The sequence below is a fragment of the Myodes glareolus genome, chromosome 9, assembly GCF_982192425.1.
Source record: "Myodes glareolus chromosome 9, mMyoGla1.1, whole genome shotgun sequence".
Classification (NCBI taxonomy): domain Eukaryota; kingdom Metazoa; phylum Chordata; class Mammalia; order Rodentia; family Cricetidae; genus Myodes; species Myodes glareolus.
Window position 1 is genome coordinate 1,987,608 of NC_142034.1, and position 26,841 is coordinate 2,014,448.

Sequence of the window (26,841 nt, forward strand, 5' to 3'; positions counted from 1 at the left end):
CAGGGTGGCAGGAGCTTGTGGCGCTTGCCCGGGTGGGAACAGTAAGTGTAAATCTGACATCAATGGGAAAAGACCATCGGCATGTGTGTTGGGGGGCTGGCAGAGAAGCCCCCCCTCCTGTGGTGTCAGTGGGCATGTATTGTGCCAATCGTAAACTAGTGTGACAGAGAAAATTTGCTCACACTGCTGTGTTTACACCCACATGCGAGTTCCAAATCGTCATTTCCCACTCACCGGCTCCCTCTTGGCAGCTCTACCTCTGCCAGAACGAGCTCCAGCCTCGCTGTTTAATGTCCCCATTATCATCGATGACAGAAGTTACATTCTTGTGCAGTGTACCTAGTTACCATTTGTCCTTTCTGCCTGCGTGTTTGCTTTTCAAAAAACAAGCCTGCGGTTGGGCTTCTTTGGTGGTAGCCACCTAGCAGGCCGTGCACATCTGTGGGGTTGGTTCTTAGTGCAAATGACTGGTTTCTGGAGGGTGGAAGCTTGCCACTGTCTAAGTGCAGGGTCCGTCTTCCTTCCACGAAGACCTGGGCTCATAAATGTACTCTCTTCCATGTTGGTCACATGCTGTTCCCAGGCTGTAAGCCCTGGAGTGTTTGCTAGGTGAGGTGACAAGAGTTCTTCCCCAGTAGGCCTGCCCCTCCTGGGAGGGCAGCCAGCCAGCCCCTTGCTTTGTGCCTGGTGTAGTTCTTACTGTCATCTTCTGACCCTTTGATCTTTCTTCGTGGTCAGTGAGTCTTGTGTTACTCAGAACCGTGATCACGGGTCTGGAGAAAGGGCCACATAGGACACAGAAAGCCTCGATAGAAGAGATCGCACCTAGAGATCTCACATGCAGCCTAGGAGTAGTGAGGACACCTCAAGAGTTGGCGATGCCACAGAGGCTGCTCTCTAGAGGGGGTGAGGTAGGAGGGCAGCTGGGACCCAATGGAAGCCTGTGGGTCAGCTTTCTCTCTGTGTGAGGCACATCCACCACATCCCAGCACCGCAGTGCCCTGGCCTGTGTGTGCATGTGTGCATATGTGTGTCTATGTGTAAGCACACATGCATCTGTGTGTGTGCACGTGTGTCTGGGTCAGCCTGAAGAGCTGTTGCTGGCCTCCGAGCTGAGACAGGGCTCACGCTAGCTTCCCTTCACTGTCCTGGAAGCTGTGTGGAGTGTGGCTGCCTTGTTTCCTCCTAGCTGATGACTCTGGTGGCCTCTTGTGCTGAGGTTGACTTGTAAGCCTGGGCTAGACGGGATTGCAGCCTTGCCCTCCTACTTTATTCTTGCTTGCTTTTTGATCAAAGTAGTGTGTCTCTTTGTTTTTCTTGGACTTTTTGAAGACATTTTTGGGCATGGCTCCACTGATCCTTGTGCCAATCTGTTTATTGGTTGCTGATTTCCAGCTTGCAGATGTCTATGGTTGCACACATACACAAACCCATTTGCCTGGTTGTTCCTTGTCCGGCTTCCTTAATGCCTTTGATCTTGTCCTGGAAGGCTATAGCCACCTGGGAAGTGCTTGAGGGTGGCTACCAGGTTTTCCTCCTGTTCTGACTTAATTCTTTACGTGGTGCCCTGACCCGAGCCGTCTCAGACGCAGCGCCCACTTCTCCTCTTAGTCCCTTCTCAGCCTTGGCTCCCCACACCTTGCAGGTGCCATGGTTCTGTATATGCTCCTCAGTTGTTTTTTCTGTCCTAAGTCCTCAGACATGCTGTTTTCAGAGTGAGGTTATCCCTTCATGAGGTTATCCCTGTTCTGCCGGTGACATTGGTCCCTTTCACCTGTCCAGCAGCAGCACACTCCTGGCACCGGACCTAGGACAGAAGCCAGTTTTCTCGTCACACTGATGAGAGGCTGTGAGTTAGGCAGTATGTGTAGGTTGTCTCCTCGCCTTGCTCACCTTTGTGTCTGTTCATGGTGCTGAGGTGGCCGCAGCTAGCAGATTTGTGTGTGTTTAACTTTCCCATCCCTTGGCAGAGGCGCTGCATTGGCTTCCTATTTGCTACTTACTCAGATCTGCTTTCTTTTTTGGGGGGTGGGGGTGGTGTTTCTCTGTGCAGCCTTGACTGTCCTGGAAACTCACCCTGTAGACCAGGTTGTCCTCGAACTCTCAGAGATTCCCTTGCCTCTGCCTCCCAAGTGCTGGGATTAAAGGCAGTCATGTGCCACCGCCGCCCGGCTTCAGATCTGCTTTCGTTCCTGCCCAATCAGTGCTAGCTGTACAGGTGTCTGCGTGGAACCTTCCAGGGTGTAGGTTTGGTTTTATCACGGTGCCACCCTCCGTAGTGTCACCCGACTGCTGTCCTTGGCACCATGGTCTGTCTGTGGAGAAGTTTTTGGAAGGAAGTGCCAGGGCCTTGTTGTCTGGATTGTTGTGGTAGAGTCCTAGGAGTTGTCAGGAGGGGGTGAGGCTCTGGAACCTGCTTGTCTGGAGTCTGTGTAACTCGCTTGTCTTTACACAGCCAGGTCCTGCCTACCTATGACAGCCTGGACGAACCGTCGGTGAAGACTATGAGCTCCATATTTGCCTCCTCCCTCAACGTGGTCACCGCCTTCTATGTCATGGTAGGAGCCGTTCCACACTTCTTGATGCGCGTTAGCACAGCACACTGCCTCTTGCATGCAAGACCCCATGTTACCTCACTGTCCATCCGTCCTCCACTGTCCATCCGTCCTCCACTGTCCATCCGTCCTGTACTGTCCATCCGTCCTCCGCTGTCCATCCGTCCCGTACCATCCATCCGTCCTCCACTGTCCATCTGTCCTCCACTGTCCATCCGTCCTCCACTGTCCATCCGTCCTCCACTGTCCATCCGTCCCGTACTGTCCATCCGTCCTCCACTGTCCATCCGTCCCGTACTGTCCATCCGTCCTCCACTGTCCATCCGTCCCGTACTGTCCATCCGTCCTCCACTGTCCATTCGTCCTCCACTGTCCATCCGTCCTCCACTGTCCATCCGTCCCGTACTGTCCATCCGTCCCCCACTGTCCATCCGTCCCCCACTGTCCATCCGTCCCCCACTGTCCATCCGTCCCCCACTGTCCATCCGTCCCGTACTGTCCATCCGTCCTCCACTGTCCATCCGTCCTCCACTGTCCATCCGTCCCGTACTGTCCATCCGTCCCCCACTGTCCATCCGTCCCCCACTGTCCATCCGTCCCCCACTGTCCATCCGTCCTCCACTGTCCATCCGTCCCGTACTGTCCATCCGTCCTCCACTGTCCATCCGTCCCGTACTGTCCATCCGTCCTCCACTGTCCATCCGTCCTCCACTGTCCATCCGTCCTCCACTGTCCATCCGTCCCGTACTGTCCATCCGTCCCCCACTGTCCATCCGTCCCCCACTGTCCATCCGTCCCCCACTGTCCATCCGTCCTCCACTGTCCATCCGTCCTCCACTGTCCATCCGTCCCGTACTGTCCATCCGTCCCGTACTGTCCATCCGTCCCCCACTGTCCATCCGTCCCCCACTGTCCATCCGTCCCGTACTGTCCATCCGTCCCGTACTGTCCATCCGTCCTCCACTGTCCATCCGTCCCGTACTGTCCATCCGTCCTCCGCTGTCCATCCGTCCTCCACTGTCCATCCGTCCTCCACTGTCCATCCGTCCTCCACTATCCATCCATCCTCCACTGTCCATCCGTCCTCCACTGTCCATCCGTCCTCCACTGTTCATCTGTCTTGTTTGCATTCAAGCAGAACACTGTATAGATAATGAATAAATAAATCTTTAAAAAAGGAAAAAAGTCAGCTCCTCTGAAGGACTTGGAGGCATTCTAGACCCTTCCTTTCCATATAGGCAGCTCCATTTTTGCCTCATTTATGGTTGTGTTGAAGTTATACTTCGACAGTTCATCTCTGGCTGTCAAGAATTTCATGACTGGGGAGCTGAGCAGAGCTTTTGTCCCTGGGCAGGTGGGCCTTGTGCCAACTTCCTTGGGGAGGCCCTGAGGCCGATGTGGGACACAGGCGGGGAGCAGAGTGACTGGTGGCGTACTGGCAGACCGAGCTAGCCACATTGCTCGTTCTTGTCCTCTGACAGGTGGGGTTTTTTGGTTACGTCAGCTTCACCGATGCCACTGCAGGCAACGTGCTGATCCACTTCCCCTCCAACCTGGTGACGGAGATGATCCGAGTGGGCTTCATGATGTCCGTGGCCGTGGGCTTCCCCATGATGATCCTGCCATGCAGACAGGCCTTGAACACACTTCTGTTTGAGCAGCAGGTACGAACTTTCATTCCCTTGGACTAGCTCTGTTTCCACGACAGTGGCAGGTGGAGCTTTTCCTAGTTATCAGTAAGCTTTTATTCGTGTGTGTGTGTGTGTGTGTGTGTGTGTGTGCGCGTGCGCGTGCGTGCGCACACACGTGTGTGTCAGAGAACATTGTTTAGAAGTTGATTCTTTTCTGTTATGGGTCTAGAGGCTGAACCCAGAGTCTGGTTTGGGTGGCAAGTGCTTTTACCTGCTGTGCTGTCTTGCTGACCAATTAAGTGAATGAAGTCTTGGGTTATTGAGGGGAGTCTGGTAGTTTTCCAGGCTGGCCTTGAGCTCAGGGTTCTCTTTCCTGTCTCTCCTAGCACCGCCTTCTGAGTGCTAGAATCACAGGTGAGTACCCTCCTGCCCTGTGGTTTTTGTCATTGTTTGCTTGTAATTTAAATTTTTTCTTTATTTAGTGTGGTAGTGGGGCTTACGGCTTTGGTGTGTGAATGGAGGTCAGAGGGAACTGGCGGGATCCAGTTCTTTCCCATCACCAAACTCAGGTTGTCAGGCTTGGTACCAAGTGCTTTTACCTGCTGAGCCTTTCTTGCCGACCCCAGCAGGAAGTTTTCAATAGAGACTATCCTTCCTTTCTTCCTTCCTTTCTTTCCTTTTCTTCCTTGTTGCTAAGGATGGAGCCTAAGGCCTTGTCTATGCTCAAACACACCCACTGCTCTTGAGCTGGGTGCATTCCCTGACCAGGCGTGGCTTGAATTAGCCTCGGTAAAGGAGCACAGAGGAGTGCCCTTTGGGCCCTGCCGGCTCTGATGCAGCTCAGTTCATCTTTGGCCTGGCAACCTCAAGTCAGAGAGACCCTGAGACATGAGGACCACTGTTGAACAGTCCTGGGGAGGACGTAGCAGGGTCACAAATCCCCTGGCCGACATTGGTCACAGCTGGTGTCACGGGATGGGCTTGTGCTGCTTCTGTACTTTGTAGTGACTTCTGTGCATTGTGTTAGTAGAGCCCTTGTACAGTGCGTGTGCGTGTGTGTGTGCCCTTCACAAGAAACTTTTTTAAAATACTTTATTTGAAATTTTTTTTTGGTTTTTCTAGATAGAGTTCTTAACCACCGAGCCATCTCTCCAGCCCCCACAAGGAACTTTCAGATACAGGGATTGAAATTCAGAGGCTCTGGTCCTTGCTTGCTGTTGCCCTGGGTTGCCTCATACCCATCAAACTTCTCCATCTCAGCTTTCCACCCCTGTTCACAGGGCACCCTTTCCTGCATCCAGTAAGGTAGCCGCACTGGCTGGCCTGCTCCCTGTGATGACCTCTTTTATTCCAATGCATGGCATTTTAGCACCAGGTTTGTCTGATCAGCCAGGACTCCCCATGGCCAGAAATACAAGGTCCCTCAAACACTTAGGGTCAGGGATGCAGTGTTGGTCCCACAGTGTAAAGTCCAGTAGAAACAGCTGGCACAGCTGGCACCGCGCTCCCAGCTGCTCCAGCCATGGCATCGCTGTTGTCTGTGCCCCCTTCCTACAGATCTGCTGCTGGTGACAGGAGGTGCCTCTCACAGGCAGTCTCTCGTCTACGTCTGCTAGTGTTTATGTACCTGGATGCCATGCAAAGGAGGATTTTGGATTTGTCCCTTGAGGGGTGTTGTAGGGTTTCTATTGCTGTCAAAAGACTCCATGACCACGGCAACTTTTTTTCTTTTTTCTTATGTTTTTTTGGGACAAGGTTTCTCCGTGAAACAGTCTTGGCTATCCTGGAACTCATTTTGTAGACCAGGCTGGCCTCAAACTCAGAGAGATCCACCTGCCTCTGCCTCCTGGGTGTTTGGATTAAAGGTGTGCACCACCACTGCCCGGCCACACCGACTCTCAGAAAGGAAAGCATTTAATTGAGGTGGTGACTTGCGGTTCCAAAGGTTCAGTTCATTATCATCATGGTGGGGAACATGGCAGTAACCAGGCAGACATGGTGCTGGCTACATCTTAATCAGAAGGCAGCAGGAAGTGGTCTGAGACACTGGACAACATCTTGAACATAGGAAATCTCAAAGCCCACCCCCACAGTGACACACTGCTTCCAACTAGGCCATACTTACTCCAACAAAGTCACACCTCCTAATAGTGCCATTCCCTATGAGCTTATGGGGACCAATTACATTCAAACTACCAGAAGGGGCAAAGGCGAGACCAGCTCTGTGACCAAGGCTCACCCTTCTCTGCCCTGGTTCATGCTGTACCACTGCCACTTGTGGGTGCTGAAACACCCCTCGCTGCTTCATGTGAGTGTGGTGTGTGCATGTGCTGCAGACTGAAGCAGTGTTGTTGCTTTTTGCATAATGTCCGTCTGTTCTGCAAAGTGTCCTCCCCCTCACCTCCCGAGACAGGGTTTCTCTGTAGCTTTGGAGCCTGTCCTGGAACTCACTTTGTAGACCAGGCTGGCCTCAAACTCACAGAGATCCACCTGCCTCTGCCTTCTGAGTGCTGAGATTAAAGGCGTGTGCCACCACCACTGGGCTTCTGCAAAGGATTTGTTGTTGTTGTGTTTTTGAGACAGCGCCTTACTGTGTAACTTTAGTTGGTCTGACCTTCGCTATTAGACCAAGCTGGTCTTGAACTCACAGAGACCTGCCTACCTCTGTTTCTCAAGTGCTAAAGATCAGTAATGGAACAAAGGGAAGTGTTAAGAAGGTTCACCACTTTCTTAAAGTGTTGTAGTTACGCAGGCCTTTAGTCCCAGCCCTTAGGAGTTAGAGGCAGGCAGATATCTGTGAGTTCCAGGACAGCTAGGAATACACAGAGAAACCCTGTCTTGGAAAAACCACAAAGAGAGAGACAGGAGAAAAAGAAAATGAAAGAGCTTTTACTCACCGGCTTCTCCTTCACATGCATGTGGCCACTTCCCCATATCTGTGTCTGTTGACAGCGTTATTCTCCTTTCCCTTTGGTTTCAGTAGCTGTACTGGGGCCTGTATGTGTATCCATGGAAACCACAGCATCTCTACCTGTTGTTCTTCCCCTCTTTAGATGTTCCCCTGTGATGGTGTTTCTGCCTGTCTGCACACAGGTTCTTGGTTCCTTCTTTAGAGAATTTCTTGGTCAACTTCCAGTGCTATGACTGGGGTTCCTGGGTTATGGATAAACTCATCCCTATTTAACAAAGGATCCAGCCACTGCAGTTCATCCTGCATTAATGTCTGTTATGAAAATAGACTGCTTTGGAATTCTAGTTCTGGAAGGTTCATTGTTCCTAACCCAAGAGAGATCATTATGGTCATCCCTTCCTGTGTGTCAGTTCACATGAGGTTCAGCGACTCGATGGGGAGATACGTCTGTTTTCAGAGAGGAAACAGGCACACTGCTGGTGCTGGCAGAGCCAGGGTCTGAACCAGGCTGTATGGGCGTCTGAGGCCATTGCCTCTTCTTGTGCTGCTACACCTGAGATGACGTCCTGCACACCAGGTGTGGTGGGTGCTGGGCTGTGCCCCAGCAAATTCTTCCCCACTTTCCTCCTTCCTGCACACCAGGTGTGGTGGGTGCTGGGCTGTGCCCCCAGCAAATTCTTCCCCACTTTCCTCCTTCCTGAACTTCAGAATTGTAAAGTGCCCACCTTGGATCTGTTGACAGTGATGGTAATAGCTAAGCACGCATGTGTGTTTGAGTGCATGTGTGTGTGCATGTGTGTATGTAGGGCTTCAACACGGACTCCGAAGCTGCACGCTGGTGATAAGCTGACTCACTCAGCAGGACTGTCCCTCTGGAGTTTACTCTGCTGTCCATTTTGTGTGTCTTTGCACTAAGAGAAAATATGAAAATGAAGAGTGTAATACTAATATTTCTAACCAAAGTTGTAAGACGTACTGCCCGTGCTGGAGTAAAGCTTATGGCTTCCTGGCAATCTGCAGGCTTCCACTAAAGCTGCTCAGCCAAATCTGATTGTGCTGGAATACTCGCCTGTCAGGTGAGCCCGCCTGGACCCGTGCGGAGATAGGCTTGCTCAGTAGAGCTCTGTGTGGTCACGCCACTGGAAAGTAGTCCTTTCCAACTGGTTGTTTCTGCTTTCTTTCATGTAGCAAAAAGATGGAACCTTTGCTGCAGGGGGCTACATGCCCCCACTCCGGTTTAAAGTCCTCACCCTCTCGGTGGTGTTTGGAACCATGGTTGGTGGGATCCTGATTCCCAATGGTAAGCTCTGCTGCCTCTGGCCCTGCTGCCTCTTGTCTGCCTCTAGTTTCCCTCCATTCTTGTTGTTGTGTGGGGAGCCCAGGGATGTCCCTAGCCTGTGCTTAGCATTTAGCTAAGATTACTCCAAAGTCTCATGCCATTTTCTCTGGTGTGCTAAAAACTGCCTAGAAATTCAAGGTCATACCCATTCCTCTGTAGACCAAACACAGGAGCAATGGCTTTACCCAGCCAGCACGCCATGCCCTTTCTCACACACATCTTGGACAAGGCACTAGGTTACTGTTGAGTGATGGTAGAGAGTGCTAGGCCCTGTGGAGCCAACTTCTGATTTTGGTTAGAAACGCCCTGTGCTTGGCCTTTTATTTGTTTATCTCTCTGTCTACTTATTTACTTTTTTTTTTTTTTTTTTTTTGAGATAGGGTTTCTCTGTGTAACTCTGGCTATCCTAGAACTCACTATGTAGACCAGGCTGGCCTCGAACTTGGAGTAATCTGTCTGCCTCTGCATCACTGCCTGGTTTGTTCTTGACCAATTAAAGATGGGCTGTCAGAATTTTCCAGGCTGCTCTGCTCTGCTCTGACAAATCTTAGTGTATGAGGAGGAGGAGAAACGTGGAGGTGGTAGTGGATCCCGTGGGTACCGTGGATGTCTGCTCGCGGGCTCTCAGGCAGCCTTCACAGTGGTCCTGTCCGCCCCTATGCCTGGTGAGCATGCCTTGCTGTCTGTTCATTTGCAGTGGAAACCATCCTCGGCTTCACAGGGGCGACCATGGGGAGTCTCATCTGCTTCATCTGCCCAGCTCTGATCTATAAGAAAGCCCACAAGAATGCCCCCTCAGCCCAGGTGAGTGTGTCCCTCCCCTCAGCCGTGTGCACCTGTGCCTTGGATGCAGGTGAATGTTGACCACATGACCTGGCCCCTGGCCGTCAGTCTAGTCAGGGAGAGGTCCTTGAATACAGTCACCACCTGGGATATTTAGACAGGTCCTACACTCATTTTCAGTGTTTTATTACCAAAAGATACTTGGTCAAGGGGATGTGGGAAATGTGCCAAACAGGTGGCTCAGTCTCTGCCCCTTGTGTATCAGGACTTTCCCCAGAGGGGACGATTACACTTCCTTACCTATCACAGGACACTAACGTGTGTTCATACTGTGACTATCCGCCCACCCCTAGATACTCCCACAGCGAGCACCACTGCTAGATTAGTGGGCGGTCCTAGGACGACAGTGTATGTGCACACGTGTGGACATGCTCCAGCGTTTTTGTTTGGTTTTGTTTTTAGTAATGCAGCTTCCTGCTATCTTTGCTCAGCGCCCATAGCTGGTTGCTGCTCAACCGCAGGTGTGCGCGTCCGTGCTGCCTTTATTGGAGCTGAATCCCAGGAGCCCCCATAGGGAAATGCCATAACCTAGTCTCCCATGCAGCCGTCCAGCCTTTTGCTGTTACAGTGCACAGGTGTTTCCATATACACGAGACTGCGTCTATAGAAAGTATTCCAGAAATGAGACTCCTTTCACCCTGTGCCTGGTGAGGTCGCAGCTCCACAGCTGTCTGTCACCATATCTGCATTGTCATCTGCACTTTTGGCTTCCCTGAATGAGTGGAAATGTTGTTTCGTGGGCACAAAGGCCACGTGTGTTTTTTCCCTTTGTACTGCCTGTGTTTTGCTTCCTTTTCAGGAGAGTGTTGAATGTTTCCTTATTGATGCATAATGGTAGTGCTTACGTGTGCGCCGCTTGACAGTTCACACCTGTTTGTAACTCCTGTTCCAGGAGACCGACACCCTCACATAGACATGCATGTAGGCAAAAGTACCAAAGAACATAAAATAAAGATAAATTATTTATTAAAAAAGGAAGAAGTAAGGTGTGGGCTTGGATAGTGGCTTAGCAGGTAAAGCACTTGTGCAAGTCTGAGACCTGGAGCTCAGCTTCCCAGAACCCCTGTAAAAGCTGGGTGGGCTGGGCAGCTGCAGTCCCAGCACTCAGGAGGCAGAGTCGGTATCCCAGGAGCGCACCGGGCCCTAGAGTAGTTGATCAGAGAGCTCCAGGCTCTGAGAGAGAGACCCTGCGTCAGTAAAGTAGAGAGCAGTTGAAGAAGACTCACATATATGAACACTGAAGAAATGTACAACATGTGTGTAGAAAAGCATAGTTCTTACATGTAGCTTGACATATCTTTGCAGTGTGACCCTAGCCAAAGCCACCATCCAGGCAAGCTGAATATCCTGCCACCCCAAAGCTCCCTGTGAGCCTCTCATCCTCTCACCTGCATCTCACGGGCGCTGTTGTCTCTGCTGGAGGCTCCAGCCTGAGGCAGTGGCGTCTCATGCCTGTGCTGTGTGGTGGTCAGAGCCACTGCAGGAGGCCTTGCGCTTGCTTACCCGCTCACCGCTTCACCTCCTGGAAACCGCTGGTAGGATGATAGTCTAGAGAAGGGAGCTTAGGGGAATGGCCACAGCTGTCGTCTGGGTAGTCCAGCAGTGGCCGGTCCACTGTGGGAGAGCCAGGAACCTGGTAGTTGTTCAGTCCCCCAGGATGGCTGTGTCTGCGGTCCCAGTCTGGTGCTGGAGGCCTGGGACAGCTGCTGTCTGCAGTCTCGGATGGAAGCCCAGACAGTAAGGGTGTGAGCTTGACGTCAGGCCGAGGGCTGCCAGAGGGTGCGGCACAGATGAGGGCAGGTCTTCTGCTTCATCTGAGTAAGACAGTCCCACACAGGAGTGCACAACAATTTAACTTTCAGTTGATTCCAGACGCAGGCAAGCTGACAACCAGATGGACCCTTATACCCACCATCTCATTTTGTAGCCTGAGTGCTGGGTTACAGGGTTAGTTTACTTCACCTGGCATTGGACATCTTTTGGTGACAGAAGTTCTGAATTTTACTTTGGCCTAGTTTATTGACTTTTTTCCCCTTTGGTGCTTTTTTGGTTCTATTTAAGAAAAGTAGGAATATCTGCTTACCCTAAATTCTAAAGATCTATTCTGGTGGCTTTTATCTTTCACCCCACTTGGGATCAGTTTAAGTGAGGCAGGACTCATGTGGCTGTGCAGTTGATCCGTTCTGTCCCCTGCTGTGTCCTTCTCAGCCCCTGTTGTCTGAGACTCTTGGGGATGCCTGTGTTCACTGGTGTGCTGGTCCCCCATACCAGTTCTGCCTGCTTCATGTTCCGAGCCTTTGTGCTTCCCCCCGTGACTGGTCGTGAGAGGTGGACTGCTCCATCCCTTCAAGGTCTTCCTTCTCATCTGTGCTCCTTTGCATGCTTGGCCAGCTCCTGCAATGGCCTTTGGTTTCTTCCAGAATAATTGCTGACATTTTTATTGGGGTTGCATCGAGACTAGATCGAAGATGTGACATCATTCTTCAGCTCACAGTATTTTTAAAGATTTATTTTATTTTAAATTGTGTGCATATATGTGGGTTTGTGTGTGTGTTGAGTACAAGGGTCAACAAAGACCAGAGACATTGTTTCCCCTGGAGCTGGAGTCACAGGCTGTTGTGAGCTATCTGACGTGGGTGCTGGGGATAGAACTCAGGCCTCTGAGAGCAGTGTGTGCTATAACTGCTGAGCCACCTCTCCGCTTCTCACAGTGTTTTCTGATTCCTGCTGATTTCCTCTTGCCTACAGCCTCTTAAGATTTCTCATCATTGTGACAGATGCCTCAGAGAGCAGCTTAGGAGGAGGGAGATATATTTTGTCTTACAGTCTCGGAGTTGGGCTGTGGCCCTTGGCCTCATCTTTAGGTATGAGTTACAGTTGTTGCAGTGATGGCAGGGTGTGCTGGAGGCAGAGAGAGCAAGCGAGATAGAGGGGCACCACCTCCTGGTGTTTCCATCACCTCCAGAATGCCACCAATGTCTGTTAGTGGGTCGTTTCATCCCCTGATAAAGACAGAAAGCCTTTGTGAGCCTGTTGTCCTTCGTGGTCACCATGAGAGACCAAGCATTCAACTCATGAGCATTTTGGGGGACACTTTAAATACAAACCATAACAATTCCTAGACATTTGGGAGTTTTTTAGGACTTTGAATGCATGTTGGAGAGTTTTGGCCCTTAACAGGGGTTGAAGTGAGCTCTGTGATCTGATATGTGGCCTACTCTGTGAATGCCTAGTCCTAAGGTCACACACTGAGGTCTTCAGTTTTCACATTTTGGTACTGATGTCTTAAAAATCTTAGCTGGGCAGTGTTGGTGCATACCTTTAATTCCAGCACTTGAGAGGCAGAGGCAGACGAATCTCTATGAGTTCAAGGCCAGCCTGGTCACTATAGTGAGTTCCAGGATAGTCAGGGATACATACTGAAACCCTGTCTCCTAAAAGAAAAAAAAATTATCAGTTATGAGAAATGTAAAATAGTTCCTAATTGTAGATTTAGTCCTTGTAACTCTTTCAGTTTCTGCTTTCAGCCTGAAGCTGTTATTAGTTATGCTGTGCCTGTGAAGCATCCGTGTGTCTGGAAACCCTTCCTCTGAGGCGGTGTTGTAGGGGCCTTAGTTCTGCTCGTTGTGTGGGTGTGGGTGTGTCTGTGATGATTGAAGCGATTGTCAACAGGATCAGGACCTAGAATCATTCACGAGACAAACCTGGATGTGGCTGAAGTGATGTGGAAAGAGCCACTCTTACCTGCCGTCTGTGGGCTGGGGTCTGGGGCCGACGGGGTCTGGGGCTGAGGGGGGCTGGACTAGAGAAGATGAGTGAGCTGAGCATCAGGCCTCATCTCCCTGCCTCCTGGTGCTGACAGTGTGACCAGTAGTCTCATGCTCCTGCCGCTATGCCCTCCATCTAGAGCCTCGATGAATCTTCTGTCATTAAGGGTTTTATCTGCTTGTCATAGCGACAGGAAGAGCAGCATAGGCCTCTGTGTCTCCTTCCTCCTCATACTCTGGTGTGTGAGGGCAAACCTTAAATTTGTGTCAGTACAGAAATCCATTACAAATGTAAAATATTTGAGGCTGGTAGTTGCTTTTAGTAGATTCAATTAATCTGCCCTTTTATCCCTACCATCCCTGTATCCCCCTTTTCTTTCTTTTCATCCTTCATCCCCATTTTTTTTTCTTTTGCATCCTCACACAGTGTGATCAAATGTCCCACAATAGTATTGGGCAACACTGGCAAGCTGCAACTCCTTCCTAGTCCACAACAGAGAAGTCAGTGACTCTCAAGACCAGGGGTGGCATGACGGTTAGTGCTGTCAACTTGACGCATCTGTAATCTCTCTCTGTCTCTCTCTGTCTCTCTGTCTCTCTCTCTGTCTCTCTGTCTCTCTCTCTGTCTCTCTGTCTCTCTCTCTCAACGATGGGTTACTTAGATTAGGTTAGCCTCTGCATGCTTGTGAGGGATTCCCTTCATTCCCAGTCTCATTGCAGTAGTGGGCCAGAACCATCCCTGGCCTTGGGTACTGGACTGCACAGGAAGGAGGAAATGAACTGAACAAGAGCACCGTCCTCACTGTGCTCCCTGCCCCAGGATGCGGTTGACCAGCTGCCTCAGGCTCCTGCCGCACACCTTGTTATGGTAGACCATACCCGGGAATCATGAGTCAGGATAAACCCTCCCTTCAGCTGCTGTAGTCAGGACTTTTTATCACAGCAACAGGAAGGAAACCGAGGCAGGTGGTCAGCCCAAGGTAAGCTGCTGTTTCCAGCTTTATGTAGGTAGTTTCAGGTGATGGGTTCATCACAACATAACCTCATTGTAAATCTAGGAGCGGCTGCCCTTAGTTCGGTTGATGTTTCGTTGCTGGTCCTTAGTCCTGTCTGCTGGCATGTTTGGTATTTTTTAGTCATTGTGTTTAAAGAAACCATGGAGGCTCTGAATGGTGTGGCCCTTGGTGTGCCCGATGACAGCATGGGTGGAGGCTGTAGCTGGGGTAAACATGGCTTCGGTGTGCTCCCTTTCCTAGGACCTTGGCTAAATCTTGTTGGCCCTCACTTAGCTTTCATCTTGTAGCTGCCCTGTTCCCTGTGCGCTCTGCGCTCTGCTGGCTCGTACCTCAGAAGACTGGCGTGCACAGGGCCGCACACTTCTTCAGGCTCGGCTGCTGGAGCCCCTGCTCCCTGTTCTCAGTGCCAGCCTGGTGAGTCACTCTGGAGTCTAGACTGTGGACTGTGTTGTCTAACATTGTAGTAAAGTGGGAAAACCAGAGCGACGCCCGCTTCTCTGCTGCAGCTCGATGTAGCAGTTTGGTGGTGAGGTGAGGGAGATTAGCCCATTGCCTGTCAGACTGCAAATGGTTTTTCTCCGATTTTTAAAGCCCATCACGTGTTCTCGGGGAGAATGGGCTGTGAGGGAATCCTAGTTAGAAAGACTTTCTAGGGGCTGGAGAGCTGATTCAGCAGAAGAGGATTTGTGGCTTTTGCAGAGTACCCAGCACCTGCATGATGGTTCAATACATCTGTAACCTTCCGACCCCACAGAGCATGGGGCATGCGCATGGTGCACATATGTGAAGGCAAAGCCCTGATACATAAAATTTAAGAATATAAAAATTAAAGAAACACTTTCTCAGGGCAGGAAGTTAGTCCAGTGTTTAAGAGTATTTATTTCTTGCTGGGTGGTAGTGGTGCACACATTTAATCCCAGCACTTGGGAGGCGGAGGCAGGCGAATCTGAGTTTGAGGCTAGCCTAGTCTACAGAGTGAGTTCCGGGACAGCCAGGGCTAACAGAGAAACCCTGTCTCAAAAATAATAATAATAATTAAAAAAAGGTCTTTCCTTCTCTTCCAGAGGACCCGAGTCTGGCTCCCTGGTTCCCAGCACAGACATGGTAGCTCACAGAAGGATCTCTGTGTCATCTGGTACATTCTTGGGGAGTAGGGTTAGTTGGGACATTGTTGTTTCACCTGCGTGTGTGTCAGCGTGAGGATGCCAGATCCCCTGGTCCTGCAGTTACAGTCATGAGCTGCCGTTGGGGTGCTGGGAATTGGATTCAGGTCCTCTGGAAGAGCAGCCTTCTCTCCGGCCCTAGCAGGGACTTAGTTTGCTGGTTGGCCTCTTCCTTCTCTGTTGTTTTTTATCACTGTGGCGTCATAGACCTTGCTGCATTTTGTTTTTAATATTCTGGGTTTTGAGACAGGATCTTATATACCCCAGGCTGGCCTCAAACTTTCTATGTGACTAAAGATAACCATGAGCTTCAGATCTCCTGCCTCGGTCTCCCAGGTGTGCACCATCGTGCCTGGTTCACACAGTGCTAGAGACTGAGCCTAGGGCGTCATGCATGCTGGACTTGATTCCTACCAGTTGAGCCATGTCCTTAGCCAGCTTCCTGCATTTCCAGCTGTCATTTGTTGTCTGGCCCTGCCTTCTCCTCCTTGTTTTGAGATAGAGTTTTCCTGTGTAGACCAGGTTGGCCTCAAACTCAGAAATCTGCCGGCCTCTGCCTCCTGAGTGCTGGGGTTAAAGGTGGTCGCCCCCGTGCCTGGCTCTTTAACACTAAGGTCTCCTTTTTCCTTGTTGTTCTTGTCAATAATGGTTTGGATGCTGTTGGATTTATTTTATGAGTGAATATTTGAATCCATGAATCTAAGAGATCTAAGTCTCCTTTTGTTTTCATTCTCGTTGGAATTCCTGAATCTATGGATGAGCTCAGGAATGTGTGCGTGTGTGGCAGCTCTTCTGCCATGCACACTGCGAGCTTCCTGTGCAGCAGGTGGCCCTGGCTTGATGACTCAGCTGTCAGCTCAGGTCTTCTGGACTTGGCTTCTGTGTGGGATCTGTTTTGTTGGCGTGCTGACTGGCTGTTTGTGTGCAGGGAAGTTGTGGATTTCCTGCAGTCATTTTTTCCTGCTCACTTCATTGAGCCCCCCCTATATCTCTTGGTTCACTTCCTTCTTTCCCGTCCCTACATTTCCATTTCTTTTGTCCATTCTGTCAGTGTGTGCCTGTTGTTATGGTGCCTGTGGCAGGAGTGGGCACTGTGGTGTTGTCCTTACCCAGCTGGGCCTGCCTCAGTTGCCTGGCCTTTTGAGCTCATGTGCAGGAGTGAGCAAGCATGGCCACAGCTTGAGGTGCCACAGTTGTAAGCACACTACACCATGCCAAGGCTGATCTGTGCTGTTTAACTATGTTTCCTAGGATTGTGAACGTTTGAACTACCTTCTGACTGAGGTAGGAAGCTACTGTAGTTCTGCCATGAACACGCACAACCTCTGTACTCTTCTCAAACAGGCCGGCTAGGGCAAGTAGCTTCCATACTGTGAGGAACACGCTCTGGGAATGTGGCTGGGTCTGAGACCCTTCTGGGGGCCAGCTGTCCTGGGAACTCCAGCTGCTCCTGCAGAAAGAACAAACTGGACCAGCGGCTCCGCAGCTCAGCTGAGCTTTTGACTGGTCAAGGTTTGCTCTCTGCTTAGGGAGCTCACATCGAGGCAGAAAGGGAGTCCATGTCTGCTGGGCAGCTACTGGTGTGAAGATGACTGAAGTAAGAGTAGTCAGAAAGCAGGGCGTCCTGTCTACCAATCCTGAATGAGGCTGGGTGGCCTTGTCCTCTTCTGCCCTGAAGCCAGCAGAGGGTGCTGGAGTCCCAAGGAAGCTTACAGGAGGAGTGGATTCCTCTAGCAGGGAAGGCCCCGCAGGGGAGCACCGTGTGGATGCCTGCGGCCCCTTGCGCGAGTGTGAGTGGTGCACACTGCACATAAAGCCGTGAGCTAGCCTTCTGTCCCACAGCCAGAGTGAGGCCGCCTGAGCCCGGGGGCCTAGACACCCACACTGTTGACTGGAGCCTGGCCTCTGAACTTCTTTATCCAGAGTGGAAAAGTGTGTCCCCTGCCTGTTCACTTCTGGGGCTCTACTGTGTTAGGAGTCAGGGCCCCTTGTGGAGCCACAGCTTCGGGTAACTGGGGGGAGGGGCTATAGGATGTTTGTGGACCATGGCCTTGGTCAGACCTCTTATTTCCCAAGCCTGAGTTGAACTGTAGGGGGTAGATTTGTGTCTCTTCTGCTGGCTGGCTCTGGACTACATTAGGATGGATCGATGCCAAAACTGCAGTCAGCAGGGCGCTCTGAAATCAGATGTCTGGCACACCGGATCCTGCTTATCGACCGAGATCCCGCTTCCAAAGCGGCTCTTCCGCTGCAGGAAGCAGTGGCAGAGCGGGAGCTAGCCTGGCTCTGAGGCCATGCCAGTCTCTCCCTGAGCCTGCGGCTGCCCGGGATGGAGTCCCCTCCCTGACTTTCCAGCCTTCCTTGCAGCTGTTAGCAGACAGGGCTGGACTCCAAAGGAGCTGTCACCACGTCATCGCACATGGTCGGCAGTGAAGGGTACCGACCCTCAACCTAGGACGGCTTTGGGAGAATCTGGACCCCTGGCCTCCCACACTGCCCCAGGAAGTTAGTTCCTGCTTGGCCGCATTCACTAACAGACACCTTGTATCTGTGTCAGCGGCACTGAGTGCTGTCTTGGGTACGTTCTGCTCTGACTGTGGCTCTGGAAGAAGTGTCACTGAGAGCTCCCGTAGGTGTTTGCTGATAGGTGCCGTCACCCCGGGTGAGAAGACAGCCCGATGTTTTTAGCCTTGTTGTTCCCTCAGCTCTCAAGCTGAGTAGCTCTAGAGCTCTCGCCTGGGGTCTCACTGACAGTGGCGAGGCAGGCCTGGCCAGCAGTTGCCCTCAGAGCCAGCAGCTGGCAGCTTTGTGTATCAGGAGGAGGACCAGCTCAGCAAGGGGAGGCGTGTGGTGTCCAGCACGCAGAGCCTGTTTCCCTGGACCCTAGAAACAGTCAGATGTGCATCCCGCTGGCCTGTGATCTGGTCTACAGGAGACAGCGTCTGCTTTCAGAATGGAGCTGGGGTACATTGAGGTAGGAGGTCCCTCAAGCACCAGGTGGGGAGCTGAGTGTTTTCTGGGTCCCCTAGATTGTGGCTAGAATATACTGCACAGTGCCCTTGCCTGTACGGCCCCGGGGTAAGTTAACCAGAACTTGCTTCTCACGGCCTCTCTCACTGTGGCTGTCTGGTCTGAGCTGGCTCGCCAACCTGTGCCCAGGAAGTAGAGGGCAAGTGGGGACTGGGGCCTTTGCTCCACTCCGTCATGAGAACTTTGTAATGTGAACTAATTTTCCAAGGCAGATCCTAATGGGGATCTTCCCTTTCGTTTTGTTTTCGAGACGAGACAGGGTTTCCCCATGTAGTCCTGACTGTTCTGGAACTCGCTCTGTAGACCAGGCTGACCTCGAACTTATAGAGATCTCCCTGCCTCTGCCTCCCGAGTGCTGGGATTAAAGGCCTGCCCCACCACACTGGGCCTTTGATGTAGTTTTTCAGGAAGCTGTCTCTCAGCATCAGCAGAGTTAACATTTCTGATTTTCTGGGTGATTTTATTTTTCTTCCTTTTGGTTAAGCTAAAAAAGCTGAAGGTTGAAATAAATCATTCAAAGTCACGGATGAAATGTTTTCTTTCCTTGTCAGTCTCCATGGAACTGGTAAATGATAATCCCCATTGAAAATACCTGACATAAAATGACCAACAAATGCTTTTATCATTGGTTCAGAGCATTTAAGAGAGCCTACTTCACTGGGTCCATAGAGGACAGAGCACCAGGGCCTGCCAGAGTCCCCTGGGCTCTCTTCCCATCAGGGATCTCTGCTCCAGGATGGAGCAGCAGCCCTTTTTCTTCCAGCCCACTCTACACTCTCAAGGTCTTGCCTTGTCCACTGGTGAGGGGCAAGTGCATTTGGGGAGACGTGACTTTTCTCGTGACTTCAGCAGAAGGCCATTTCTGCTGGAAGAAATACGGAATGCATTGAGCTGGGTTAGAAAGTGACCTGGGAGACTGGCTCTGGTCCCTGCAAGAGTTAGTGTCCATATGAAGAAGGGCTTTCTGGAAAATAAAGAGAGCCCGCTCCTCTAGGAGCTTCAGCCTCCCCAGCTTCCAGCGGGGTTCAGGGACTGTCCTGACTTCCTGTTTTGGGGTCTCTGGTCCAGGGACTGTCCTGACTTCCCGTCTTGGGGTCTCTGGTCCAGGGACTGTCCTGACTTCCTGTCTTGGGGTCTCTGATCCAGGTGGTGCTCTGGGTCGGCCTGGGTGTCCTGGTGATCAGCACACTCACTACCCTGTCTGTGAGCGAAGAAACCCCTCTGGACCTGACCCAGCAAGCCCAAGGTGGCCAGGAAGGAGATGCCGAGGGCGGGGTGAAAGTGGATGCGGCCCGGCTGTCAGGTACATACACAGGCCCCACCCCAGGTCCCCTGAACTTTTCTCTGTGTGAGTCCACAGCGTGAACTCAGGATCGGGGGTCAGCAGTGTTTTCCAGGAAACCCTGCAAGGGTTGTGCTTCCCTATTGGTAACCTCTGTGCTGAGTGACAGAGCTAGTGGGAGGCTCTAGCCTTGGGCCCCACTAATTCCATTCCATGAGGGTTCGCTCTGGACACGGGAGCTGCCAGTGTGCCGCCACCTCTGTGCAGGTGACATGGGGACGGCACAGTGCCAGCTCGGGCTCAGATCCCCGTGCCTGGCCATCATGGGCACTAAAAGGTATATAGATTTATGAGTGTTGCCCACTTTTTTTTTTTTTTTTGAGGCTGTAAGTGTGAGCCAGTGTTGTCCTTGACAGGACCAGCTAGTGTATCTCAGCTTCGTTTGCTGTTTCGTGGTCTGCACTCCTGGCAGAATCATGGGTTCACCACACAGTGGCAGGCTACCTCAGCACGAGGCTTGGTGAGGCTCCATCACCCCCATCTGTGGCCACAGGGGTACAGAACGTATACTTCAGAGTGTCACTTTCTGTGTGTCTGTTTGGGGTGCACCTGACCCACCCCCAGGCCTTCCCGGGTGACACGGCGGGGCTAGCATTAGCCATTGGGCTGAGACCCCTGCCAGCCGAGTAGCTGCGAGTGTTGGTAGCTGTGGGCATTGTAGTGGGTATTGTCTTGGAGAATGGTAATCCTGGGCTTCTGTCTCTGGCAGTGGTGGGTTCACACGTTAGACTAAAAGTCGGTAAGGTTTGGATCCAGATTTATGAAACATCTGTCTAGCTCTAGCTCTGGGGAGGCATGAGTAGAGAAAGACCTATCCTTTCTGGCAAAGTTCAGGCTGTTGTGGGGGTGCTGGTTAGTCGCATGTCTCGAAGACAGTGCCTGTAGTATTCAGAAGAGAAGGTCCTGTTGAAGGACACTCTGACGTGATTGGAGTGCTGCACTTGCTGGATGCCCCTGGCTCTTCGCACCACTGATACAGAGATCCTTGGATTTCTGTCCTCTCTGCCATCACCTTGGTAGCTGCCCAAGGCGCTCTCCTGGGCCGCCCTCTTCATGCAGCCCTGGACTTGGAAGTAGCTGTGGATGCTTTCATCTGTCTTCTTGGATTGGCAAAGGCAGAGCAGAGTCCTCCTGTCCCAGCTCCCATGAATCAAGAGGCAAAGAAGCATACAAGGTCACTGAAGGACCCGTGGACAGCTGAGCTTCTCAGGTTGAAGACGGAATACTGAGAAGCTGCACGGTGTGGCAGTGGATTTGGTAATCTGGACTGGGCGGAAGTCTGCTTGAGGAAGGAGGTGCGTGTGTATGCCCTCCCTAGCTAACGGACAGTGCTTCCGGAAGAGCTGATCTGACGCCTCTGTCCATGCCACCAGGCAGAGAACAGCTGTTGGCATGGGAACAGCAACATGAGAGGAAGAGGTGTGTGGTGGTGAGGGTAGTGTCCTGAAGAGCGAAGGTGAACGTGGTGCCTCACTGTGGGCGTCACCCCGGCAGAACGCTGTGCTATTCTGCCTCACTGGGGTGATGGAGAGTTTCTCTTCAGTCCACACCCAGACTCCTGTGGCTGCCACGCCACGCAGCAGCTGTGCCCCATCTCCGGAGCACGTACAGGCCGCTGCTCACCTGTGCTCTCCGCAGCCACATCTGGTTTCCATTTCTTCACGCGGCTGTAACAACACACGCGGCTTCTCTCAGAACCACACACCGTCTGTTTTTAGCCAGCTCTGTTTTCTAGCCACCCAGCCTCTCTCCACTGAGGGCCTCATTTGGCAGGGCTAGGGCTGGGGCTTCTCTGGCTGCCCTGTCAGCTGCTCCATCATGGTATGAGAGCTGTGTTTATTGGTCTCTTTGATGTTGTGGGGTCACAGACAGAGTCTGCTCTCTGGTGAGAGCCCAGCCTGTGCTGTGCCTGTGTTGTCCCCTCACAGGGCACACACGTGACCATCAGGTGCAGCCTGGGGCCTTTGGTGAGCCTGGCTGAGTCCATCTGAAAGCTCGAGGAGACAATTATCCATTTAAAAAGTCTAATTAGGCCATTTGTCTCTGTGCCTGATGATTCCCTAGATGGTTCTGGGATGGATTTGGATTTTGCGGTGCCCCAGCTCCTTCTCTGGGCGCCACTGCATCCTGTTGTCCCCTTTCTTGTCCACCCACCTTGTGCACCACGGGGCAGCAACGCCCAAGCCTTCACCCCAGTCCCCTTCCTCCCCAGCATGGGGGCGGCACTGGTTAGCCGAAAGTAGAGGTTAGGGGGACATGCTGTGCAAGCATGGGGGGACTTCAGGAGCCCTTCAGCTGGGACACCTTTCCTCTGTCTTCTTGCTATCACCCCCTCTCTGGGACCTTCCATGCTTTCTGTGGCTGCCTGCCTTGGCAACTCTTTGATAGTGTCTGGGAGAGTCCTGCAGCTATGGTCTCTCCTTGGCTGACCCCTGGACGGGCTCTTGTCACCTCTGCCTTGTGCCTTGATGAGGTTTTGAAAGTTCTTTGTGTCATGTGACCCTTGCTCTTACTCTAATTTTGTTCCCTTTTCTGCTGGTGTGCCAGGAGATAGCAGTGGGCTCATTCCACTGGCTTCCCCTAAGGCGATGGTACTCACGGGACCTGCTAGATTAGAAGGGCTCCCCATGGGCGGGCCTGGTCAAATCCAAGTTCACTGGGGCTGTGGCGCTGCTTGAGAGGTGTGGCGCTGTCTCCCCTGCCACCCACCACACACGCCAGTTTGAGGAAGAGCCAAGAATGAAGAACAAGGGAGGCTCCACAGTGCTGGTCCCAGCCATCAGCCCAGCCTCCAGCTCCAGGAGCTTATGGTGCGAACCATATTTGGAAAGGTGAGGTATCCAGCTAAGCCCAGAGGTCAGACCTCAGCAAGTGACACTTTTTCACTGAAGTCGAGAATAAAGCAGCAGCTTCCCAGAGAAGTGTCTGGCTTTCAGAAAAGTGTTGGGTCATTTCTCTTGCTTCTTCAAGAACCCTGGGTTGCTGAGCCCGTAAAGGTGGGGCTGTTCTTGCACATCCATGGGACACAGTGTTTTAGCATCTAGTTGTTCACAATCTCTGCCTGTCAGTCCAGTTCCTGTCCTAGAATACGGATGGGTATGGTTCCTGCAAGGCCTCCCAGAGGAGCTTCAGGGCAGCTACCATACCTGCGTAGCCACTCATACCCTGTGCTGCTACATGGTGCTTCCCCGGGGCTCCAGACAGTGAGCCGCAGGCTGCCCCTCACATGAAGATGAAAAAGACACCATTCAGAGTAGACTGCTTTGGACAGGGGAGCTTCTGTTTCCTTCTCCCTCCTGATTTATGGATGCATTTTACCTGTGCCAGGGAGTTACTGTGTGATGAAGACTGGTTTGCTCCATCTGCCTGCACCACTTGACAGTGCAGGGGAGCCCAGGCTGTTCCCTAGAACAAGTGTGTTCCTTGCCTATTAAGGTGCTGCTTGCCAGGTGGTGGAGTGGCACACACCTTTAATCCCAGCATTTGGAAGGCATGGGCAGGTGGATCTCTGGGTTGGAGGCCAGCCTGGTCTACAGAGCGAGTTCTAGGACAGTCAGGGCTACACAGAGAAACTCTTGTCTTGAAAAACCAAAAATAAACAAAACAAAAGACCCAGAATCATCTCTTTTCAGAGGCCCAAAACAATCTCGGTGCCTCTTAGACTCGAAGCTGGAAAGGCAAAGAGCCCTAGGGCCAGGAATCCAGGGGATTTTTGGGGGGGTGCAGAGGGTTCACATGATGGCCCCTCAGAGTAGCAGATGTGGTAGGATCAGCTCCCTTGGAAGAGGACAATGAGGAAAGCCGTCCTGGTGTAACCAGCTCTGTAGCCGGACCGATAAAGTTGGGGGAAGCAGAACCGCAGAACTGCATGCAGGTGCTGTCCAGAACTGGATGTGCTAAACAGCGCACGTTCCTTTTTTGTTTGTTTTTCAAGACAGGATTACTCTGTCTCATAACTCGCTCTGTAGTTCAGGCTGGCCTTGAACTCACAGAGATCCACTTGCCTCTGCCTCTCAATTGCTGGGATTAAAGGTGTGCACCACCACTGCCAGCTTTTTATTTTTTGTTTTTTTGAGATAGGATCTCATGTAACCTAGGCTGGCCTCAAACTCTCTGTAGCTGAGGATGACCTTGAATTTATAATGTTCCTGAGTACTCGGGTGATGCTATGCTTAGTTTATGCCCTGCTGAGACTGACTGGGGTCTATGCATGCTACCAGCTGACTAGATCCCCAGCTCTCAAAAACAGTCTTTTTCAACGAAACTGGTTCTCCAGTCTTGTGACACTCCTGCTCCGGATGGGGCATGAGTCCATGCCTTTGTGGGCATGTGGAGGGCAGCCTGGGCAGCCTCTCCTTTTGTTCTCACCCTGGGGTGTGAATTTCCCTCACTAACAGCAAGAGGTTGACAGGCCTGCCCAACCATAGCCAGTGTACTTTTTTCCTTAAAGGCCTCAGTGTAGGCCTTGGTGCCTGCTGGGAGACCCTAGGGACATTGCCTGGCTGTGTGCTCATGCTGCCACCTGGTGGTTGTGGACAAGTATTACATAGAGTGGCCATCTGCCTACAGATAGAAGTTGAATTTTGACTTTTTTTTTTTTTTTTTACTATGAATGAAAAAATATTTTCTGTGCTGCTTAGTTGATAATAATGACCGAAGAGGTAGAAACTCACCTCCACTCTGCCATTTGGCTTTGATATGTGGTCCTGATCTCAGGAGAACAACCTAGTCTGCACTGGCTGCTGGCGGCTAACTGTGCTTTGCTTGCAGTCCAGGATCCCGTTGTCGTTGTCGCTGAGGATAGCCCGGAGAAGCCAAAGCCGCCTGAGGACAAAGAGGTACTGGAGCAGGCCCAGATTAAGGGTCCTGTGGATGTGCCTGCAGGGGAGGCCCCTAAGGAAAAGCAGGAAGCTGCCCAGCTGGATCGGCCTGGCCAAGGTAAGTGGCTAAGTGTCATTGGCTGCCGGGACAGAGAAAGGCTTCAGCAGCCTCGTGACCTCTGCCCGCTGCTGTCCTCTTGTCGGGATGACGTTCCAGGACTCTGTCCGTCGTCAGAGAGTTGTGGAGGGTCTGGGGTAGTGGCCCATGTCACACCATTGGAGACAGGCCAATTCAGGTTCCCTAGGAAGGTGAAGTGGGGCCTCTCTCCAGCATGACCCCAGCCTGTCCTTGTGTCCTTCCAGGTATTGCTGTCCCTGTGGGCGAGGCCCACCGCCATGAGCCTCCCATCCCTCATGACAAGGTGGTGGTGGATGAAGGGCAAGACCAAGAAGGACCAGAGGAGAAAAAGCCACCCCCTAAGCTCGCAGATGAAGGGGACCCTAGGGACAGGGGACAGGTGGCACCACCTCCACCTGGGTCAGAGAGGGAGGAGCAGGAACCTGAGAGGGGAGAGGAAGGGAAGAGACCTGAGCAAGCCCCGGCGGTGGTGGAAGCCGAGCATCCCCAGAAGGTTCCAGAAGCAAATGGTCAGCCACCTGTCCAGCCCAGGAAGGAAGATTCCAGACCAGACACTAGGGATCTGCATCCAGTGCCCCAGTCCAGGCTCTCTCTGGAGCAGAATGCTGTGGTGGCAGGTGAGGGCGGCGAAGAGGCTGCCCAGAAGGCTGAAGGGGTCCAAGAGAAGCCCGCGGAGAGTGACCCGGAGAGCAACCTTGGTGAGTGTCTGCCTCCCTGGAGTCCCTCAGTCCCGGCTCTCTCTTCACAAGATTAGCATGTGAATGTCGCAGCCCCTCAGCAGCTGGTGGGGTAGAGAAGAGCCTGTGCCTTGACAGCTTCTGTAATATCTGTCACGCGGTTGTTTGCCAGACCACTAAATGTCAGGTGCCGTGCTGTTCTCGCGTGTCTGGGCGCACACGGGGGACAGTGCAGGAACGCTTGACAGGTAACACATTGTTAAGTGCCCGTCTAAGAGCTGGTTAGGACGGTGCTTGCATTTTAATTGGCTTAGGTGGTTAACATTGGCTCGCTGCCACCAGCCTGTGAGATTGTTAAATATTTTTTTATTACTTCCCTGGTAATCATCAGGTTGAATATAAACTGTGCTGGGGGGGGGGGCTAGCTATGGAGTCATTTTCAGAAACATCTGCCAGCCCCTCACCCCACCCCTGACTTTTTGACTTTTCAACAAACCAGCTGAGTCTCCCTGTGTGCAGGTGGGAAGGCGGACCTCCCTGCACAAAGGCCAGAGGCTGCAGAGGAGAGGGAGCAGAAAGAGGCTAAGCAACCAGGTGGAGACCAGGCGGGGAGCAAGCTAGAAGGTGAGTCTGCACCGCCCCTCCCTTCGGAAGGAGCCCCAGAGTGAGGGGTGGGGTGACTGCTCTGGATCCCTTTCTGTCCCTTGGTTTTTATGCTAAGGACGCACGCCAGTGACCCCTGCTATTTCTCACCAGTGACTTTCCTCCTCACCTCTCGGGGACTATTTTTATCTCCCCATTTTCCCTTTAAAGAAAAAAGTGTTGCATAGTTACATGCTTCTAATCACCATTTTTATTCCATCTTAAAGCATGCATGGGGCTATTTTTTTGTATTTATATTGTGTAAAGCCAGCAAGGAGTGAGGCCTTTGGGCACCGGGTGTGAAGGCTCATCTGAAAGCTGTGCCTTAGGCGGGGCTGGGGCAGTGTTGGTGGTTAGCAGGTGGTTAGCAGCCTGCCCTGTGTCCGTGTCACACCTGAAGTGAAGGCCTGCCCTGGCACATGTAGTTTGCTATGGCCGACTTGCCCTGAGTTCACAAACTTCCATGTCCATTTTGAATCTTTATGGTCGATCCCATAGTATTTTATGTATGGGGAAGGTGGTGGTCATGCCCTCTCACCCCCCGGAAACCCTGTAGGGACCACCTGTCCAGTTGTTTTCACAAAGCCCACCTGAGGTCTCACCCCTGGTCTGTCGTAAGGAGCAGGCAGTGGGCTGCGTGGCTCCCAGGATCAGGCTCCCAGGACTACCCAGGCCGTCTCTGACCCGGGCCTTCCTTATGTGTTCATGGTTCACCTTGCAGTGGTGTGAAAAGATCCAGGTTTGCTTCTCACTCAGTCCTGAAGGTCAGACTTGAGCGGCTGCCTGGCACCTGTCTCAGTGAAGTTGGGATGGAGGAGCTCCCGGTTCCTTTTGTCGGGCTGCAGCTCCCAGATTGCTTGGGAAACTCCCTGCCCTTGCTGTTTTCCTCTCTGGTTTTTGTCTGACTATATTCGCTGGTTCCAGTTCTGTAATCTGTCGCTTGAACATGTTTGATTCTTTGTTTTT

General features: G+C 52.1%; 1 protein-coding gene across 5 annotated transcripts in view; it reads left to right on the top strand.

The window, feature by feature from the left end:
- Positions 1–26,841, top strand: part of Slc38a10 (solute carrier family 38 member 10) — a 46,418-nt gene that overhangs the window by 15,262 nt on the left and 4,315 nt on the right. For all 5 annotated transcript variants that reach the window (XM_048429387.3, XM_048429393.3, XM_048429389.3 and 2 more), the window contains exons 7-14: positions 2,456–2,558; positions 4,037–4,219; positions 8,286–8,397; positions 9,134–9,240; positions 19,402–19,558; positions 24,368–24,535; positions 24,781–25,254; positions 25,753–25,857. In XM_048429387.3, the coding sequence (XP_048285344.3) occupies positions 2,456–2,558; positions 4,037–4,219; positions 8,286–8,397; positions 9,134–9,240; positions 19,402–19,558; positions 24,368–24,535; positions 24,781–25,254; positions 25,753–25,857 (1,409 nt within the window). The remainder of the gene's footprint in view (positions 1–2,455; positions 2,559–4,036; positions 4,220–8,285; positions 8,398–9,133; positions 9,241–19,401; positions 19,559–24,367; positions 24,536–24,780; positions 25,255–25,752; positions 25,858–26,841) is intronic.